General features: G+C 43.8%; 1 protein-coding gene across 2 annotated transcripts; it reads right to left on the bottom strand.

The window, feature by feature from the left end:
• Positions 1–211: 211 nt before the first annotated feature.
• Positions 212–21170, bottom strand: RPP30 (ribonuclease P/MRP subunit p30). Of its 2 annotated transcripts, none has more exons than XM_074589965.1 (11): positions 20471–21170; positions 19439–19494; positions 19050–19106; positions 18280–18354; positions 17645–17716; positions 11697–11786; positions 9485–9601; positions 5875–5904; positions 5398–5435; positions 4193–4272; positions 212–2199 (listed from the first exon to the last, which is right to left on the bottom strand). In XM_074589965.1, the coding sequence occupies exons 1-11, from the start codon at positions 20550–20552 to the stop codon at positions 2090–2092; spliced, it is 807 nt and encodes a 268-aa protein (XP_074446066.1). In that variant the 5' UTR covers positions 20553–21170; the 3' UTR covers positions 212–2089. The 2 variants fall into 2 exon arrangements, with proteins under 2 accessions (XP_074446066.1, XP_074446065.1); XM_074589964.1 differs by lacking the exon at positions 20471–21170 and adding an exon at positions 19616–20324 and having other exon boundaries at positions 1595–2199.
• Between the last annotated feature and the right edge of the window lie 634 nt (positions 21171–21804).

Raw genomic sequence — 21804 nt, 5'->3', positions numbered from 1 at the left:
CCTGGGCAATGAGGTGGGGTCAGGGGTGGGCAGCGATGAATAGTTGTTAGCGGAGTGCCAGTTTTGGAAACTAAGTGAATTTACAGAAACTCCACAGAGAAGCAAGCAGAAGAAACGCCTATTCTGTCTGCAGCCAACTACCCTAGACTGAGGCCAACAGCTTTAGACAGATGAGGCTTTTCTCACAGAAGCACCGTAACTCACGAGTGTCACCTTGCCAGCTGTAGGCTTTATTTGTGAACACACTCCTCTCCATAAAAATTATGGCACAACTCCACTCGCTGCCCTTCTCTGCAAGCCACTACTTCACTACTTGTTTCTGCACAATTACCCGGACACTGGGAGCATGCCTTGCAGGAAATAGAAATGACATCAGTGCTGGCTAACTCAGTTCATTTATCATCCTAACCGAGAAGCACTTCAATTGTTCAGGCACCAAAGTGGCCAGAAACAACGTGCTTCAGGAAGCTGAGGGAGAAAAAAACTTTTTTATCAGTTCCTGAAGCTCCATATCTACTTAAAGGGCAAAGATGCAGATTGTACATCTTTAAAAATCATGTCAAACAAGTAACAAGTAGGATTTCTAGCATTCAAAGGCCTCTTTCCATATGCTAGTTACCAAACAACTTCTCTCATGCTCAAGGTAGGTTATTCTGTGGCCAACGAAAAAGAACGTGTCATTCAAAAAATTGCACTTCTTTGGGTAAAGCACCATTTTGGTGGTAAGTCCATATGACAAACTACTGTGCATATATATATATTTTACATCCCAATACCTATAATAAAAGAGACTTACATCATAAAGTCAACGAGTGGAATAATGACATAAAGGAAAAATACTTCATTATTTGTTGAATGAAGCAAAAGCTGTTGTGACTTACACCAGCATTATATAGAACTGTTAGTCTACTGAGAACTTCATCCATCCTGCTCAGTCCAGTTACTAAGAGCTCAGAGATGACCGACTGCAAGATTTCTGCAATATTTTAGGTGCTATAACTTCCACTTCTCAACTTGTTGTCAATGCAAATAGAGAACTGGAATATTCACAGTGAAGCTGGCTCAAGAGTACCTTGAGTACAGTAACTTACATAATTTTTATATTGGTTTAATCAAAAGAAAAAATTCAGTCAACATTTGGAAGAGCTCTGAAAATGCTCTGCTGATTATAAATCTGTTATGATTGCTTTTTTGGCAACCAGATTAGGTTTACTGAGGCATTAACAGGAAGGAAAATGGAAAGGCAGGAGGCAGCAAAATGAACACTCATAGGCAACACGGCCAGATCAGGACATAAAGAGGGAAATGATGCAGTAAAAATGATGTGACGTGGAGACTGCTCAGGCCAAGGTGAGACAGCTGTTACGCCGCGACTGCAACACACCACACTGAGCACACATTCAGTGTAACCTTGGGCTCTTCCTTCACCTCTGTGGTAACCATGTCATGTTCCTGTTTGGTTTTAAGAGCTGCAGGACAGGGATGGCCTTTGGGATGTCTGTCTAGCAGGTGAGGTCGGTCAGTCCTCCTGTAACACAAATCCAAGATATCTTCTAGCAGGTGACAGATGCTGGGATCTTCTTTACGGCCATTGAACACGAAACAGAATGGGAAGCATAATTTCTTTTTTTACTGCACCATTACTCTTCACAGACCACTGAAGGTAAGCCTCATCTACTGGCTTGTGGCTGTAAGGTTTAGTACAGAGCTGTGTTTAAAACTTGAGAAACCGTAAGAGCTAGACTTTGCATTCTTAGAAACATTTTTAATAAAAAAGGAATGCACTTGTACAACTGAAAGTTTCCGTATGTTACAAACGTTGTGTTGAGTTCACACTAACTCCAGAAGACCTAAGACAGGGTGGAGAGATGGCCATCTGACCTTGACCAGAAGTCCAGCATGACCTTTCACACGTGAACTACTATTCAGCAGACTCGTTCCCACAGCTTTCCTCACTTGAGCATCAGAGTAATTCGTCTCCAGGCTAAATAAAGTAGTAAGGGAGGAACTGGGCTGACTGGAGGATTTGGAAAGACTCAGCATGGGGTAGAGATGGCATGGAGGCTCCTGTTGACAATTGGTTCAGTCCTCAAGCTTGAGTCTTAACTTTTTTGCAGGCTGGCAGTGTTGTTTCTTCCTCCTCAGCCTTGCGAGGTTTCTTCACTGTGTACACTACCCCACAGGCACTCTTCCGAGTTTCTGGAATATACAAGCAGAAGCTGTAGCACCTCAAATAAAATGACACTAATGCATTTAATGCACGCTCATTTCAGGTGTCATGCCCCAAAAGTACAGTTCAACATGTTTAACAGGCAGCCAGCAAGCAGGTAAGCCACCTGCATGGGCAGGAGCTGGGGATATGCTGCCTTATGGAGTGGAGAAACTAAAGGGGAAATACAATAGTGGGTGTAGAATTACAGGAAACGTAAGGAAAAACTGAGTTCTCCAGGGGATGAGGGGCTGCAGATACACGAAACCATAGGAAACCAGGCTTCATCAGTCCAATAGTCATAGAAGGACACATTCTTGAAGCACTGTCAAAAGCATTTCTGGATTTCTGAGCAAAACATACTGTTCTTAAAAAAAAAAATAAGAAAAATGTATTCACATACCCCAGGATTCTTAAATAGACTATGCTGGCACAGTTATATTGGCAGAGGCTCCCCTATACACATCAAGTAAGTGGCTTTATGGTATTCAAGAATATTTTATTTAGAGAACCCTCAGCATTACCATAAAATAGTACTGTGTGATGTTCTCAAACTCCTCATAAGTTTGCCAAAAAACCTAGTGAGCCCAAACCAATTTCAGAATTACTGGTGGGAGGCTTCTCTGCAAAATATGAGGTAGAAGAGAGTCCCTACAAATACTCTGTTAGCAAAGAGGCTCTGCAAGAACCTTGCCAAAATATATCGACTTATTCTGGGTTAGTATTCTTTGGGGGACAGGGAAATGACATCTGCTGTTTAATTTCACAGCTAAGATAGGTGATGGTCTTGGGAAATTCCATATAAACTTGACAAAAATTCTTCCAACACACTGTCTTCATGTAGATGAGCAGCAGGCTGGAGGAGGACCCTGTTCACAGAAATGCCCTCTCCAAGGGATCAAAGCTACCTGCCGTGAATTACAGCAGGTTCAAGCCCCACCTCTGCTGAAACAAGAGATGCAAACCAAATCATACAGCGTGTTTGAAACTCAGAGCAACTCAAGTTGTTGGGAAGGTGACTAGAAATCATACCTACCCAACAGACCTTGACGAGGCAGAAATGAAGAACCAGATGCGACTACTGAGTCACAAAGTTAAACCGCCATCAGAATAAACAACGAAAATCAGGAAATACTAAGAACCAATAAATAAGCATGTGAAAGGGAGGGTAGAGATGGAGAAATTGGTGCTACAGGGTAAAGCAAGGGGTCTAACTTGATTGCTGGAACGCAAACTGTGGCATCTCTTTGCTGCACTGACGCCAGGACACAAAATACAACTGGAAACCTTTTGATTTCCAGTGCAGGGGTATACAAGTTAGATTTCCACTTTCTTAATATTAAAAATGAGCAAGCAGAAGAGAGCTAACGTCAGCTGCCTCTGCTGAGAGCATAAGGAAGCAAGTTTTGTTTCACCAAAACACTTCAAGCTATCGTACACTATATGAAACATTTTTTTTCTAAGCAGCAAGCACGCAGGGTCTTTGATTTTGCATTAAGTTTGAAATGGTCTGCACTGAGGAAAGAGTCAGAAATAGACCATATAATGAAGCATTGGAAAGGGACATGGCAAACATTGCTTCTGCATTTGTGCTGCAAGAGGGGAAATGCAACGCACATGCATCCCAGTTTTCTTGAAGCCAATGACATACTTTCTGCTGATGAACCCTTTCTGAAACAAGGGATAGTTTCACTTCAAAGCACAACAGGCAGATCTGTGTTTTGGCTAAACAGTTTATGACTCGTTAATGTGGTTAAGCGCATACTCCAGTACAGACAGCACCATCAATTCAGACACTGATTTGCTAACATGGCAACAGGGGAAAATAAAACAGCCTTGCCGCACAAGCTCCTTTTCATGCATCGGATAAGGGAGCTAAAGCCCCAAGCTGACTTACTCGTTTTGGAAAATAGGCATTAACATGAACTTAGTTGAACAAATGCAAGTGTTACTTAGATGAGTTTGCATGTGCTTTTCACTTACCTCCATGAAGCATGGTGGCTCTACAGTTGGTAGACACGGCTGCCTTGGCTTCGCTTTCTGACAGGCCGAACAGCAAACCTCTGTCACCTTTGTTCAGGATCAAAACACACAGAAAGGAACAAACAGAATAGGGAAGTCTGCCTGCATGACAGGTTTGCTTACTCTACAAATAACTGGGAATTAGCAAAGCTGTAACTCAAAGTGACATTTTGCATAAGGTTACCCAGAGGCAGGGAACTGAGGCACCCAATTCTCCTGGCTCCAGTTCCCCAGCAGCCCTCCTGGAAAGCTCCTGGCAACGTTGCTTTTTTCCAGACAAGAAGCTGTACTTTTGAAAATAAAAGTCTGTCAACACAGGAACATTTTTATATGCATAATCAAGTAAAAAAAATGACCCATTGAAAATTTCAGTGTCGGGGAAAGGGCACTCTCTGATACAAAAGCATCAAGCTGAAAAGTTCCCAGCCACCTTGAGCAAGGATGACACCAGATTAGGTATGTTAATTTGGGTTGAGCCTGACTGCTTTTTTTAAGAGGGAAGGAAACATTGCACAAAAATCCTTCCAGGCCGCACACCCTCCCACACAGTTCTCATGACTCAGAGCACGCTCCTCCCTTCGAGGTACAGTCCAGATACGTGCTTGTTGGGTGGGGAGGGGGCAGTAGTAAAAGCGCATCTGAATTCCTAAAAGAAGAGGAGAAAAGACACCCTTCCTTGGTTTCTAGAGCACAACTTATTTAACAGCACATACGTAACTAAGGACTGGAAAATTCAAACCAGAAGTAACCAACGCTCAAATAGGAAGTTTTTCTTTCTTAATACAAATATGATTTTATATCTTCTTCTACCAAAGATGTGGCACTTTGGAGATCATAAGTAATAATTTCTGGTTTGGTTCATAGTGTCCATAAATTTTTATGGTTTTTATCAATTTCTCCACTTACACAATATCAATACATATCACAACAAAACATACCTGTAGCTGAACATAGGCATTACTATTTATAGTAACTGCTCATGCCACCCCATGACCAATATCTGTTGCTCCTTCCACACCCACTCAGAGCCCTGATTCATTGAACTGGTCACCAGCAAGCACCAGTGTGTAAAGTTCACGGAGTATAAAGGATGGAAGTATTTCAAAACCACTTTGAACTTGCACATGTTGCTATTAACTACTGTCTTTGACTTAGAAAAAGGATACAGATTAGCCACGTCGTAAGGACCTCGTAGTTCTAGAGGCTAAAACAAAACAAAAAAGGTTGGATATGTGCATGCGCTCTCTTGGAGGCTGACAGTGTCAGCAGGCAGGACAGGGCTATCAGGAAGGCAAAATTAAATGCCACATAATAGCAAGCTGCTGAAGGTGCACTAAGAAATCAAGCAAATGCTACTATTATGGAAAACATAGTCCCCATCTGTGAGAAAACTTGTCATGGAAAATACCAGAGCAGCAAAAAAACCCAACCCCAGCAACCAAACACACACAAAAAAACCCAACCAAAAACCCAACCCTCACAACACAATTCTTTGGAAAAACACATTGACTAAAAAAGCCCCCAAGATGGCGATCATATTTAAAATTACAATTTTTGTATGTTTAATATATAATTATAGATGTATTTTCAGCCACAGATAAATCCTCAAATTGTTCTGACTTCAACAAAAATCTGGGACTTACCCTTTCAGCTGCACTAGATATAACAATGTTCTGGAAAACAAAAGAGAACACACGTTCATCTGTCAGACAACATTAACAAACGAAAAAAAAAATATCAGCAAGCAACAAAGACTTTATGAGCATCAGCTAAGTTCAGGCTCAGAGCCCAATTAACCATCAGAGTACCTGATGCCCTTAGATGAAGGGAACTCAAGCAGGGTGTGGATCTTAATTTGGGGACATGAATAAACTTGGGTTATCTCCCTGTCCCCTACAGAGAGAGGGGCACAGGTTCAAGCCCTCCCCTGCAGCTACAAACCTCTCACAGACAGATGTGAGCTGAATAAGCGCCGCACTTTTCAGAGGAACAGGCTGAGCAGTATAGATGTCAGGGTGATGGCATCAAGCGAGCACCTATCAGCCTGTTTCTCTCATAGTAGACTTTACAGGGACCTTAAGGGTAAAAGAAGACATGTGGAGTTGCACACACCATGTTAAGTAGTGCGCCCTTTAATCACACTACCTAAAAGAGGTCCCACAGAAATGACAACTTGGCCTGAGTTGTAACAGAAATCGACTTAGGAGTCCAGATCCCCCAGAAGCAGCTTACAGATGGTGCTTTTAGACAGTTCGGTGCTCCCGAATATTCAGCCTGCTGTCTGTGTTGTGGCATACCTCAATCCCAACCCCAGCGTTCACGTTGGCCTTAATCAAACTCACACTGGTTGAGGAAACCTATCTGCAGCTAGGCAGTGGCTGCCAATTCATGCTATACACTCACTTCCCTCAACACCGGCACCCCCACAAAAACCACCAGGCAGCGAGACACGCTTCTCCTTTCTCTCCCAAAGGGTTTCTACAGAACAGGTACGTGACTGCTCAGGGGCTGGCAGACATCACAGCTCAGCTGCCAGCACTCTTCTGATGTCAAACCCCCAAGGACGCTCACCCAGGGGGAGACTGTTTTGCACAGGTGGAAAGTGCAGCAGCAAAGAATTCCTTGCACCTTTTATTATACTGAATAAAATGCTTTGGGAATTCCTGCTTGAGTGGGTGGGAATGAGAATTGTACTGAGGCAGTGAAAGACTTTCCCTCTCTGACGTCGTACCACCAACACATCACACCACCTCCGGTTACAAGATGGGGGTTTTTGATCCCTTCACCACACTGCTTTGCTTGTCCTGCCACCTCCCCAGCGCAAAGAGCAGGGCAGACGCTGGAAGAAAATGCTCTGTGCGCAGCTGGAACTCCACAGGTAAAAGAGCTATTTGCATGGAAACAACTGCACATTCACAATGCGCCCAAGGTTTCCTCGTGTGCTGAGGAGGAAAGGAAGGGACAGACAACTTCGCATAAAAAACAAAAGCCAGAAGCAGAAGCAATACATACATCAAAGTAACTTAACAGCATACATCATGATGGAGCCTAGGACATTTACTTCTGCGTAGTTCACCTTTAAAATGACTGCACTATGGATCCCAAGGGTGCTTTTGAGCTTCAGTGGTGCTGACTGCATGAGTTTGCTGGGAAAATTCAAGTCTCCTGCTCTGAGCTGTAGCAACCAACGGCTGGCTCCCAGGCTCGGAGAAGGTCCCAGAGCAGCTGTGTGAGCCATCTTGAACCAGTGCAAGATTGTGGTTCACTGCTGTGCATTGGAGATATGCTCCGCCTGGTTCAAAGGCAACTGGCTTCCAGTTAGGGGATGGGTAAGGCGGGAGAAGGAGACAAGAGCTGACAAGAAAAACACTGCTAGCAAGTGAAGGAGAGGCAGGCAAAGGCAAATCCAAGGGAAGGGCTAAAGGGAAGAACTCAAAGGCAAAACATTATCTCCCCAGGTAAAGGAGACAGCAGCTGTTCAGTACACTGCTTCAGGCACAGTACTCACTCTCAGATACCAAAACATGAGAGGTGAGGGACTGTGGCTATGCACACCTTCTGTCTGGCAAGGCAGGCGAGTCCCTCCCTCATTCTCTGCACATTTTAACACATTCTAAAGACTCTGCTTAACACCAACTCTGAGGACACCAGTAAATTTCTGGAAGTTTCTCTGCCCTCCTACAACAGAAGAGGAACAAAAAGATCCAAAAGCCACTACAAGTTCAGCAACTATAGGTTACAGAAGGCAAGAACAGCAAGCCAGGTGCCAATGCAAGCAGCCTATGGAGCAGCCATCCTACATCTCGTTAAAAAAAGGCCTTTACATAACTGATGGAGACAAACTGCCAGTGAGGGCTAATAACCATCTCTGCTGGCCCACCAGGTACTGAGTCTGGAGGCAAAAAATAAAGGTAAATAATAAAGACAAGCTAGTAGTCCTCTCCCAGCTCTTCCAGTGCCTGACAACAACTTGTCATGCTCAGCTCCCGCTGATTTACCTTCCAGGCACAGATGACACACTAGATTGACAGGTATAGACAGAAAGGGCGCTGTGCACAGGCCAAGTGCTCGAATGTCCCACTTGCTCTGTTTGTGACGCCAACTCAACTGATGCTCTCCAAGTCAACAACCACAGGAGAAACACATCTTTAACTGCACAGAGGAAAGAGGAGCACTGGCAAAAAGGAATCCCAAAGGAAGTGAGTTTGTGTGTATGTACCTCACCTCCAAGTCACTCTTTTGTGCAATTAACTCCCAGAGCTGGGCTTCTCAGGAAAGGCTGTGCAAATACTCACTTTCTTCTGTTCTTCTAAGGGAATTAATCTGTTTGACCCACTCTGCTGTCCTATAAAATAGGCTGCCATGCCTGAGGGGAACTGAGGTAACGACAGATCTGCTTTTAATTGGCCCTCCAAGCTGAATATCCCACTTCAGACTAGATCTGCAGGGTAATGCCAATTTTGGCTTCTCCGGACTAGCTAAGTGTGGCAAAGGCCATTTCCAATAAAGGTGGCAGGAGCTACAATCTCTTTTAACTTGGATATATATACGACGTGCTTCCTGGTTAAAAAAAAAAAAAAAAAAAACAACCAACCATGGCCTGAGAGGACCCAGCATGACAGGCAGCTCAGCCTGGTAGCCTGAGAGGTGGTAAGGTATGAAAGCAATGGATTACAGGCATCTCAGCTGCAAGTGTTACTTCTTCCTTGGGTTTCAGTAGCAAGGAAGAATGCAGTTGATCTGACTGCAGCAAAGCCCTGGCTGGCAGCCAGCTAGCTGTTGGTCTGTTTTGTGCACTCAGAATTTACTAACTGTTTAACAAAACAAGATTTCTACTTTTTTCTTATGATTTTCTACCCTCCATATTCAAAGTATGCTATCAAAAAAGAGCTTTTGGTCAATCAGAAATATGAACCGGAGTTTTTAAAGAGATGCTTGGATTTCAGTTCTAGTGCAAACCTTAGATCTCTGGTGCTCCCCCCCCCTTTTATTCTGGGTATTGCATACAATTATAACAGATAGATTGTTCTGAAAAAAGAATCTAACAGTTTGACAGCTTAAGAAGAAAGCATGCAGTGGTGCATGGCTGGAAGTATCTGGAGCTAGAATAATTGTGTCCTTGTATTAGTAGGCAAAGATTCAGTCACAGCTTCAGAAACCCCAGCATCAAACTCATTTAAAATGGCTCAGTCTGTACAACTCCAGAAGAATTTGAACTGAATTAATTAGCTCGCTTTCACTTTGAGAGCTTACCTTTCCTTTGCAGATCTGCATCAGGCTGATCGCATTTGAAATTGTGTATCTTCTTATTGTGGAGTCTTTGATGGCAGGCGTGTAAAGAAGTTCAAAGTAAATGCCTCGATCTATTGCCTTCACATGAAAGAGAGTGATCAAAAATCAAAAGGAGAGAAGCATAACAATCTAACAACTGCTGTCTATTATTGATGTAGCTTATTCTCAGTTTAACTGTGTTATATATGAAAAAATTAAGGCGGAATTGTTCCAGCAAGAACATAGCATAGCATGAAAGGGGTGGGGGGGGAGGTTTCACTGTACACCAGGTATGGTATGTGTACTTGATTCTTGGGATGAGAGATAAACGAGGTTTAATAAACAAATACCAGCCACTTATTAGTTGTAATTGGCTTTCCACTATCCCAAAGTTGAAGAGACAGGAAACCACTGCTGGTCAGAAACAAGTCTTGACGTTTTGAGGACCCTCCTCCTCTAGCCCCACAACCTGCTGCAAGGAAGACCACCGCTTCCCACAATACCCACATTTTGCAGATGAAGAATTTGTCCTTGCATAAAAGCAGCAATGAGGTCCCTTTTCTCCTGTCTCACACCATACTCTGGCATTTGTGATAATGTTAAGTAACAGTGAGACACAGGGGAAGTTCCAAATAGTAACGCTCACTGTATTTTAAACGGCTTGAAAATCCTTTGCTATCTGTCAAAACACCTCACCAAAAGCCTAGTATTGTTTTTGCAAACACACAGAGAAAGGTTAAGGAACTTGCTACAGGACACAGTGAGTTAGAGTTAAAGACACAATCAGAAGCTAGGAGTTCTTTGTCGCCTGGCCTATACTACATTTGCCTGCTCTACGCTTTATACTCATATTATTAAAAAATGCTGCAACGTTAATACTGTAAGAGAGGCCAGTAACTGAATACAGATGGAATTAATCCAGCTCCCATGCATGCATGACCTCTGCATGCAAGCATAACAGAAGCTATGTACACATCAAATGTTTGCAAATGTCAGGCCAGCTCTGTGTAAAACAAGAGAAGCCTGAATTTATCAAAACCAGAACAGGTGATGGCAATGCACCAATCTCCAGCCAAGCAGATTTTTAACCTCGTCTCCACCACTTCAGCTGCCTGCCAATCTGTCTGTCTGGCACCACAACAACCAAAACTGACTGCCTAAGGATGCACAAAACCAGTCTGACAGACAGACTGCCTTGAAGCTGGGAGTGTGGAAGCTGAGAAGTAGCTTGTAAGGAAAATGTCTGCAAACACAGGGCTCCAAGAACCACCCAGCTCCTCACTGGGCTCAGGTGCTGGAGTTTTGGGCAGCAAGGGTACTTTCAAACAAATGGAATGCTGAAATTCCCAGTCTGTAGTAAATTCCAAGTATTACTCTTGTTCTGTTTCAGGATTAGTTCTACTTAATTTTTAATTTTTATTCTAGGTCAAACTTTCTGTAGAAGAGGAAGTAGGATTTCTAGCCAATTCCAAATTTAAATCTTTAAGCACTAAGGACTACATCAGCCAAGAATGCCCGTGTGGAATGAACCTTGACATACAGTCAGAGGAAAAAACTAGTTCACCTAAGAGCATGTTCAGATTAAGCTTTCTGGCAAACTACCAACAGCAGGCAGAATTGTATTAAGAAAATATTTAATCCATGCTGATAACCATCTTGTGTCCCACAGCAGATATTTAGCAATTCCACATTTGGATCATTTGCCAAGACATTGCTTTGTCTAAGTATGGATTCAATACGGTTGTCCTCCAGATAACTGGTACGACATCCTTCTCCCAAATTAACACTGTCATTCACGTTCTCCTGTCTTTTAAATCACAGGGCTGTTCATGTATTCTGACACAACTGTACCACTACTGGTTCGGGAGGGAGCTTAGTCAGCAATCACAGCACATCTCACTGCTTCGCATAGCGGTGGCCTTAAGGCTCTGTTACCAATCCTTAGGAACACCACTTCTGCGTTCTTAAGTGAGAGACAGGAAGGAGAAACAGAAAGAACATACATCACTGTGTATTAAATGCTGCAGTGGAGGCCTTGAAGTGAAGGACATTTGAAACAACACTATACACTATGCAAGAAAGTAAAAGAACCACTTGGATGGGAATGGTGGGAGGGAAATGGTTGGGAATTCAACTCAGACTGACATTAAATACAGAATTTAACAGCAAGAAAACAATTTAGATGTAAATTTACCATATTCACAGGGGGCCTTCGGAAGTAGAATGGCAGCTTTTCTGTTACATTTATGCATACCAGATCCACATCTAGAGTTGTGCAAGCAATCTACAGCAAAGAAACAGGAAAGGATTATTAGATAAGCCAAAAAATGTGTAACCAACTTTACGGGCACTGATGTTCTCCTTCATTTCTTAATGCAAGAAATGTCTCTCCAGCGTGAATTCAGTTTTAAAATGAAGAGGCATCATGCCTTGCAGGTATGCCAATAAAACAGCAGGGCTACAGGTACACAGCTTGAGCATTTTGGGCTTAAAAACCCAAGCCTTCCCCTCACTTACAGAACTACTTTCCCAATAAAATAGCGAGCAACCCAAAGGCAAGACTTACTGCTTTGTTCTTATCCAACATAGGACACGCAGAAGCGATGATGGCTTTTGGCAAAAGAACTCACAGCTAATGAAGGACAACCCCTGTTTACAAAGGCAACAGCCCGGAACTGCCCCTTAGTCCATCACTCTCCAATTCCAGTGCAGCAACCATTTGTTTTACAGATTAAGTATTTTTAGCAGAAGCAGCCAAAAGACTGAAATGTAAGCAGAATGTTAGACAGAGACTGGTGGTGCCCCATGCCCACTACTGGAAGGCGATCCACAGGGCCTCACTTTCCTGGCTGGGTGGGGAATGTGCACTTCTCTGCACCTGAAAGCCACCTCTCTGGAGAAGTCTCAAGATAGCACTGGAGGTCACAGTTTAAAAGATTAGCTTTGAACTCACACCACAATTTACAGCCTGTATTAAAAGAGGGAAGGAATGAACAAAAGGTCGAGAATCTTCACACTGACACGCATAGAAAATTAAGTACATGTAAAAAGATGCCCTTGATTTGCATATAATCTCATGCACGCAAGACATGCAGGAATTATATATGTCTAGCCTGTACAGATGATGACACAGGGCCAGATTAATGTTAGAAAGCAGAGTTGCAACAAAGAAGATAAAATGCATTGAAGATGTTGAAACGGAATTTTCCACACGTAGGGGGACTTTCTGCTTTCAGAAACCTGCCAGAGACTGCTCCAAATACACCTGGGCCAGGCACCAACCACTCATCCCTCCTCCCACCGGCACAAAAGCGGTGGGGGTGGCAGGGAGTCCCAGGGCTGGGCTGCAGGAGACCTGCACTCTGCTCTAATGCAGGGCAGGCTATTGCTCTGCAAACTAGTCTTCCACCAGTTTGTTCACATGAAATTTCGATGGAGATGAGAGCAGAGGCCGAGCTCTAGGAATGTTTCTTAGCTGTTGATAGCACTCCCTCCTAGACAAGAGAGCCACAGCACACACGCAGGCAATTTACAGATCCAGCAAACCACAAAGGGTTTGATGTTAAAATGTCTTTACCAGGCTGTCCAGACTAAACTTTATCTTCATGCCCTACCTGTACCAACTCTGTTAGGCACGACACGGTTGGAATCCATTGCATCAAATTAGACTTGCATGGGGAAGGTTAGCCCTACACAGCCAGTTTTCACCCTTTTCTTACGTAGAGTACAAACTATCATCTAGACAGAGGTGATCGATGGGAACTTGCACAGAGCAAACAGCTCTGAATCGTGTCCTAGAAAAGATATCAGTGAGGTCACAGGAAATTCAGGAAGAGAGAAAGCTGAAAATGAAGGAAAGCAAAAATACACATCAGAAACATGCAAGTTGCCTTATGTGATGAGAAAACAAGCCTTCCTAATCGGCTCCAGAAACACTGGAAAACTCTTTTCCATTTTGCAAATTAAGCACAGTGGGAAACGGAGTGACCCGAATGCCAGGATATCTACAGGATTCCAGTGACAAGAACATTTCAGAAAACACCACCAAGGAAAAATAAATTTAAGAGCCATACTTCCCCATAAGGAGGAATTCCTGCACTGCATGGAAAGTTGGAGAGGAGATTTCTCCAAACACTCCAACGTTCAGCCTAGCTTTGGCTTCTGGACAAGTCACACACGCAGGCAAGTTAAGGTTACCCTGTCTGCTGAAAGGATCTGAAGTGCAAAAACTTCATACAGAAAATGATATGCAGCAGTTGCACAGCTGGGTGCTTGCCTGGCCGCACCACAGGCAAGAGCTCCATCTGCTGGGAAACTCCAGACAGCCGGAAATAAATAAATTCACCACTGCCTGGATGGCCTGAATACAGCTATTCCTAAAATGCTTGCCAAAAACCATTGAAATTTGGCTTTGCACTACATCCTCAGGCTTATATAAGCAAGTTTTTTTAGGTACTGGTGATCTGGTAATGGCTTACAAACAGCAGGCAGAACTAACTAATATGATTAAAACAGTCAGAATTCTTAAAAAGCAGAATTTTGGAAAAGTTACAGGCACAGACATTATTACTGGCATGGGGCTGGCATTCCTGTTGCGGCCCAAAACAATCCTCTTGGGAGACTTAAACAAGGAGAATGTTCTACAATTATCCTGGCAAACACAGCTTCCTCAATACCCCTGAGGTTATAAATTATTTGGAGAATTTGAGCACATCCTTCAGGACGTATAACTGCCACACTCAGTCACAGAAAAGCTTCCCTGGCTGGTAACAAGAGGATGCACACTAGTTTTGGCCATGCTAAAATTAGAGCACACCTCCAAAGGCCGTGTATTTCTTTTACAAAAACATGAAAAATCCTGTTCTCTGGAAAATAATAAAAAAGTGCCAAATCGTTGGTGAGAAAGATGATGCTCTCGAGGTAATGTTGAGTTACCAACAGCCGATTTTAAAATATAAAGTTAATTTGTGGTGCAAGACCCACCCTAGAAGGCGTTATCCTTAACAGTGAAAGATCCCTGAATTTTAAGAGCCAGAGGTACATGCTGAAACTCCAAGTGTAATGTCACTTGTGCCAGACTCCCTGTTGATACCTCTACAAAACTGGCACAGCACTCCACAGAGTGAGAAAACCTAAAATCTTTAAACAAAAGGCAAACATACAAATCTGCTCTGAATGAGAACTTCATCTGTAAGGGTGAAGTCTTTCCCCTCATGCAGTTTGCAAGAAACATGTTTGGGCTCCCTCCTCAGCTCAAAGTGCTGCCAGCATGGAATCAATGAAGATGGTCTCATCCACAATCCTGCCTCTTTCCTAACGCGCCTGTGAGAGTGTCAGCTTAAACAGCCACTACCTGCACTGGCCTGCCCAGAGCACAGCCATCCTCTGTGCCGGCACAGCTATCCGTGTGGCAGAATGCTGAAACAGAGCGGGAAAGCAGATCTGCCTGCAAAATAATTTGGCAAAAACTTCGGTTACTTTTCAGCCCAAACCATGTTCCTCAAACCAAACTGCCATGCAGCCAGCAACCAGCCGCACCAGCAGAGGGGACAGTGACCTGCAGAAATGAGTGGCTGTTTATGCCATCTTAAACACTGCCGCAGCTGGACATCCAACAGCAGCAGAACTCACGTATAGCTGAAAATAAAAAATATTTCTCCTTAAATGAGAGAGTCCTTTCTCCCCAAAACAACACAGCATGCCCCTCCTGATTACCTGGCTTCAGATGCTTGTTTAAACACAGGCTAAACTGAGAGAGCTCACTTGAAAAGTGAGATTTTTACATTGTTGCCAGAGATCAAAAGAAAGAGGTGGACAGTGGCCCTCAAAAGTATTCGCCTCTCTTACACCCCTGAAAGTCCTTCCAGGGGTGTAAAATCTTGCAAGGAAAGTAAAAGCGGTCAGAAATTAATTTCATTAAGCTGTAACTGTTATAATTAACGCTTGAATTCTTCTGCTGAATGATTCTTTAAAGTTCACCTTCTTCTACAGCCTCTTGCTTTGTACTTTATTTGGACAAGTTTTCAAAAAGGAGGGGAAATAATTTAGGAAAACGAAACAAGAATTTCATTTTAATGTGTCAAAACAGGTACTCAGAAGAACTAGAAAGTAGCTTTAACTTATTAAAAAAAAAACAAACAAAAAACCACAAAACTAGACTCAGTTTTATACTGACAAGCTCTCTTTGAAAGGAAATTATGACACTCTTCCAAAGCGATTCACATTTGCTTTTGGCATCCCTGTGCCTCCTTCATACTGTTTTAAACCACATGCCTGCTTGCTGCCTGCCAAGGCTAACAGAGATGGAACGCTTCCACCTACTCTTCCAGTTCAGAGTTAATGTTATTATTTATGAGCTTGCAACAGGTCAGACGTTAGAATTTTGGGTTTTGTAAGAAAAACATTCTGACAAAAGGATGATTTACTTCCACATGCTCCACTCGATCAGACCACTCATATTAGTTGCTACCAAGTATTTGAGAACAATTTAATTAAAAACATGAGAGAGACGGAGATAATGAATACCTACCACCCAACAAAACAAGCTGAGATCATTCTGCCTTGGATGGTGTTTTAGAACTAGGAATTTTTCTGGAAGGAAGGGTCTATGCAAGATATGGCAGCTGGAAGACAATATGATGCTTGGTGCTGTTAGTAATGGCTGAAGAATTACTGCACATCACTGTACTTCGGTATCACCTCTAAATAGTAAATGTCTTCTTCAGTCAAACACCAGAAATGGACCAAACCAGTACATGGTCAAAGACACTTGCAACACCTTGTTTTTCTAAAATCATTGAAGTGACAGAGTATTGGGGGTTTTGTTGCATGTCTATTAACATAAACCAATGCAAGAAACAACAGCGTTGGGCTAAGGTCACGAATTAGTCTTAACTAAGGTTCTGAAAATGATACACACCCACTATTTTCGCTCACTAGCACACTTGGAGGACTAACCTCTCTACAAACACCAGCATCTGTTTGGTAACACTGATACAGCAACAGTTTCAAAGACTCACAAATCTTGTAGAGATAGTTTTCGGTTGCAAGTTTGCTCCGAACAGCCAGGATAAAATTTGAGTGAGAAAATGCCCATCTGCCCTTCAAGTATTTCCCCTGAGGCTGCTCTACTTTTGTACGGCCTCAGTGGTCTACTCGTCAGGCAAAATAACAAATGTATCATGAAGTCACAGAAGTGAAGCTTCACTCGAGCATCCAAAGCACTCACAACAAAACCAGAAATCTCAGTCTGGCAATGGAGCAAGAGTCGTTACGTTTTAATCAGGTACGTTCACTTTTGGAAATTTTATTTTATCTGTCCATAAGATGCTCTGACAACTGGAACTAGCTCTGTCTCACAAGTTCTTGCTCCTCTTTTGATTGAAAATAAAGAAATAAAAGGAAAAAGTAAAGAAAAAGAGACCAGCTATTCATTTGGACACACTTCCGAGAGAAGACCTAAGACTAATAGGAAGAAGGTAACTCTCAGAACCACACTAGTTGCGCCTTAAAATCCTCCCACTTCCCCTGGCATTTCAGAGACCAGGAACAATTAGTGCTAACAGAAGAATCACAGAATGGTTTGGGTTGGAATGGACCCTAAAGATCATCTTGTTCCAACCCCTCTGCCATGGGCAAGGACACCTCCCACTAGACCAGGATGCTCAAAGTCCCATCCAGCCTGGTCTTGAACACTTCCAGGAAGAGGCATCAGGATCAACACTTCCAGGGAAGATACTTAAAAGTGTTTTGGGGAAGCTGTCAGAGTTTCAGAAGTTGAAGTTCAAGACCAAAGTGTTACATGTTGATAGTATATATATTAGAAAAAAAATTGATGTCTTCTCTCTTCACCAGAGAGGAGCACTCAATAGAGTGCAAGACACACAAAGGAAATCACAGCACAGAGGCATACAAGTCCATTCACCAGGTAGATGTTTCAGACTTTAACCAGTCACGTCAAGGCTTTGCAGCCTCCTGCAATCCCTCCCAACCTACCAGGCAGCCTATGTTGCCTAATTAGCTCCATGACATGCAGGCCTGTATAAAATGGGAAACAAAATCAAAACAAAAGCATGTACTCAAACTAGCCCAAGGCATTAGAAGTTACTGAACAGGCACTGACAATCAGATGATTGTACTTACGTGGAACAGCTTCTCAGTCTTTGGAAATACTGCTATGATGTCATATAACCTTATATTTGCAGATGTTGATCTCTACAAAAGGAGGAAACAGTTACTACTTTGAATTCTGGCAGATGCCAAAGCTATGCACAAGGATTATGACCAAAATAATGGGAAGAAAATCCGTTTTCCACTTTCAAGTACTAAAACAAAGCCAGTAATCATCCAGTTACATAGCAGGTCTCTGCTGTGAGCCATACTCTGAAGTCATTCATTCTCATTTTGAGGCTTGTCCCACCCACCTGGTAAGGCACTTAGACCTTTTACTTTGATCACGTAGCGCTAAAACATAAACAGATACAGGGCTTGCTCATGGACTTCTAGTTTATGCACAGAGGACCATAAATCAAAGAAAAGAACTGAGGAACAGAACTGTTCTTCCATAGTGACAAATGATCAACAGAAGCCACATAAAGTCTTTTAAGTCTGCATCTCTTCATGATCACACTTGCTACAGGTGCGATTGGAGAAATAGCTGCCGAGCATCCTATAAAATCCATTAAGTTCTCCCCCATACAATTTCCAAAGTTTCATTCATTCATTGAGAAAAGGAAAGGAAATATAAATTGGAAAATTAATATACCAAATACACTTACCAAGAGATTACAGTGGGAAGGATCAGAAACAACAAGTGTTAGCCGGGTTAAGACTTTAATTCTTTTAGATGTCCCCTACAAAAAAAGAAATAATACAAAAGACTTAAAAAGTTCCAAAGCAAAAATTTGTGGTGACTTTCACCCTGTCCACTATAAAAAGAAAATGGTGGTTTGTTCATATTCTTGCCTACACTAATTTTCTAAAGTCTGTGGTTACACTTCGCTATTTTATATTGATCTATGTGGTATTATATCTGCCCTTTACAAAGAATGACTTATTGTGTTTCTCTGAGGAAGGGTCAGGAAGAAAGGAAGAAAGGTAAAATCATGCAGAAAAACTGAGTTTGTTTTCATACTGCTATGGTTCCCCAGGCAGGCCACAAATGCAAGCAAACACAGTTCCTGAATTGAAATATGTGATACATACTTTCATACAATATTTGAAATACAAATGTGGTTCATTATATCCAAATCTTGCTCCATCAAACCAGGAAGTTATTTCCAAAACTCAAATTTCAAGAATTGCACTGTAATTATTCAACTACAAGAAGCCTCAAAATTCAAAGTAACTTTTTAAATAATTTCTAAAATAACGAATAGAGCCTACTCTAATGTGAGTATATTGTTCCAATGCTGGCAGTTTTAACAGTCAAGCAATGGACAAATTTCTCTTTTTTGACTGACACGTAATAGACAAAATCACATATACATCAAAGTAAATAACAGTAACTCAGGATAATAATACATAGATTGAACGTAACCAGACATACTTGTACAATAGGCAAAGATGGAAATAACTCTGAAGGAGATACTGGCTTGACGATTTCCTCAAAAGAGAAGAAAACAAAGTTATTCAAAATGTCATAGGTTAAGTTGACAATGTAAACAAAAGCTGTGTTACAATCCTAAAAAGAAATTTGCCATGCCATGAAATTTTCATGGAAAACTATTTCGCAGGGACAATGCATGGATCATATTAAAAGTTAACTCTAGGGCAATTATACTGAATTATAAAATCGGAGTTCTGACACAAATGCAGACACCTGTACTTGTGTCTCAACATGCATTCTGCAGATAAAGCTGTTTGGGAACATGTAATAAGGCATACAGTTTTACAAAAGAAAGCACACTAAGAAGAAATAACCCCAAGAAAGATTACCTGTTTCTTTTCTTTAAAATCGATGACATGATTAAGAGCAACTGCAGAATATCCCACTGAAAAAGTAAATACACAGTAAGAATATTTTGTCCAGTATAGTAATGGAAACAAATACAAACAGAAAACTGTTAAACACTCATCACTTAGAAGTCTCAAAATAAACACGTGCATGTTTACCTTTCACGTTATTTTTTTTTCTGAAGATTAATTCACCCAAAAAGTGCCTTAAGATGAAAAAAATCTGTTTGCCTTTTAATATACCCCAGCCCTGACAACCCCTCTTCGATGGCAGAGCTTTATGCACATGAATACTTGGTGTTGGAGTCCCCAAAGATTTTGCCCTAGTTTGGTCCTGCTGATGACTTTTTTTAGGGAAAATGGTTAAGGACATTCAGGATAGTTGTTAAAACTGCAGACAACGTGGAGCTGGGAGAGGTACACCCATAGCAGAAGGCAAGGTGAGCATTCGAAACCATGCTGACAAAATTGACAAACAGGTATCTTTCAGCTGAGCTCAAGGGAAGGTGGCACGCTGGCCAAAGCCAAATCACCCCCAAACACTGGACAGGGGGCACCTGGCTGCACAACAGCTCCGCAGAAAAGAGATTTAGCCCACAAGAAACTGCTGGGGGGAAAAACGTGTCCAAGTTGGGAAAAGACCTCAACTGTCAGGCAGGGATAAAGAGGCAGAAACGGAGCCTGCAAGGCCCAGCAGAAGCGCTCCTTGCGGCTCCGCAGCGGGACGACCCCGGCCCTGGTCGCCTCTCTTGCAGGAACCCCCGCGCTGAAGCGGGACCGAGGGGTCCGCGGCCCGCCAGGGAGGCAGACGGCCGGTTTAGCCGACAGGGAGGGAAAGCCCAGCCTAGAGGCTCACGCTGTGCTCACACCAGCCCGGCGGAGCTACCGCTGCCCTCCCGCTGCCGTCCCGCCCGGGCCCAGCCCTCCCCGGCTCCGGCCCGCCGGCTCCGCACGGCAGCCCGGGCCGGCCTCGCCGCCCTCCCCCCTCCCGCCGTGCCCGGGGCGGTGACTCACGGTGCGCTGCGGCCTCCAGCAGGCTCTGCAGGGACTTCTTGTCCGGCCCCTGCGGGAGGTTCAAGTCGGCGAAGCCGGCCATGCTGTGCGCGGCGGAGGGGCAGGCCGCAGCCGGGCACGACACCCGGCACCGCCCCCCGCGGCCCGCGGCAGCCTGGGGCTTGTAGTCCTTCTCCCGTCCCCGGCCGGCGGGAGGGCTGCCAGCCTGGTGAACCAAACCGCAGCGGCGAACGGGGAGGGTGTTTCACATAATGGCGGGCACGCTGCGGTCGGAGGCGCACCCGCAAAGGGCTGCGACGAGGCAGGGGAAAGCGTGTGTGGTGAATCGCCCCGCTCTCAGGCGGGGCGCTGGGGGAGATCAGCCCTGGCGCTGAAGGGTTTCAGCCCCGGCTGTGAGGGAGATCAGTCCCGGCTGTGAGGGCGGTCAGCCCTGGCCCTGTGCCGCAGCCGAGCAGGCCGAGGCAGCCGCTCCCCTCACAGCCCTGCCCGGTACCCAGCAGGTGGAGCAGTAACCTCGCTCAGCTCGAGTATTGCCAGTTAAACTCCTTGAGCTCCATCTGAACGCAGCCAATACGTGAAAAAAAAAAATTCCTTTCTAGTTATTGAAGGGTCTTCTCTTTCCTATGTTAACTTAAAAAAAAAAAGTGAAGTAAAGCCCCAAGCTGCCGTGTCAAGCGATAGCCCCTAACGCAAAAAAGGACTGATTAATTGTAATACACCGGTAATCAAATACGCATTCACCATGTAGCTCTGTTAACAAAAAGCCCAAATATCCTTCTACCATTGATAAATATCACGGGATATGCAAAACACAGGTGGTAATTGGACTTACAGCAGCTGCTGAAGATGGCAGGTCTGCGATTCCCGTCCCGCCTCAGGGGTAACTCCAGGGCCCCGGCCGGCCGGGCGGGAGGCCGCGGCTTTCTCCTTTACACTGGGCTGAATACTCAGGAAGGGAAGTCTGTGGGGTATCCAGAGCTCTGAATTATTAATGAGGCAAAAAGGCTTCTAACCAAGGCCAAGGCGCTGATGCTGCTAGCTCCTGGTACGTCCCTGCTGATGGGGTCTGTCCTGGGTGCAGCTGGTGCCAGCTCTGCCTGGGGACTCGTGGCTGGGTTCTACCAAGGAGATCACACAGTTTACAGCGGATGACTGAGAAACGATAGTGCCTGCTTGGCACATCTCTGGCCTTGCTGTCTGAGGAGTTACAAAGACTTGGGATGGTGGTAAGAGAGAAGCTATGTGTGGGCTGCCAAGGCTGGACAAGGAGCTCAGGGCAGCTTTGAGGGTCAGTAGACGACAACCTGTCACATCTCTGTGACAGGGAAAAGACA

Source organism: Larus michahellis, chromosome 6 (genome assembly GCF_964199755.1).
Source record: "Larus michahellis chromosome 6, bLarMic1.1, whole genome shotgun sequence".
Lineage (NCBI taxonomy): Eukaryota > Metazoa > Chordata > Aves > Charadriiformes > Laridae > Larus > Larus michahellis.
This window is presented reverse-complemented; position numbering and strand designations above follow the sequence as displayed.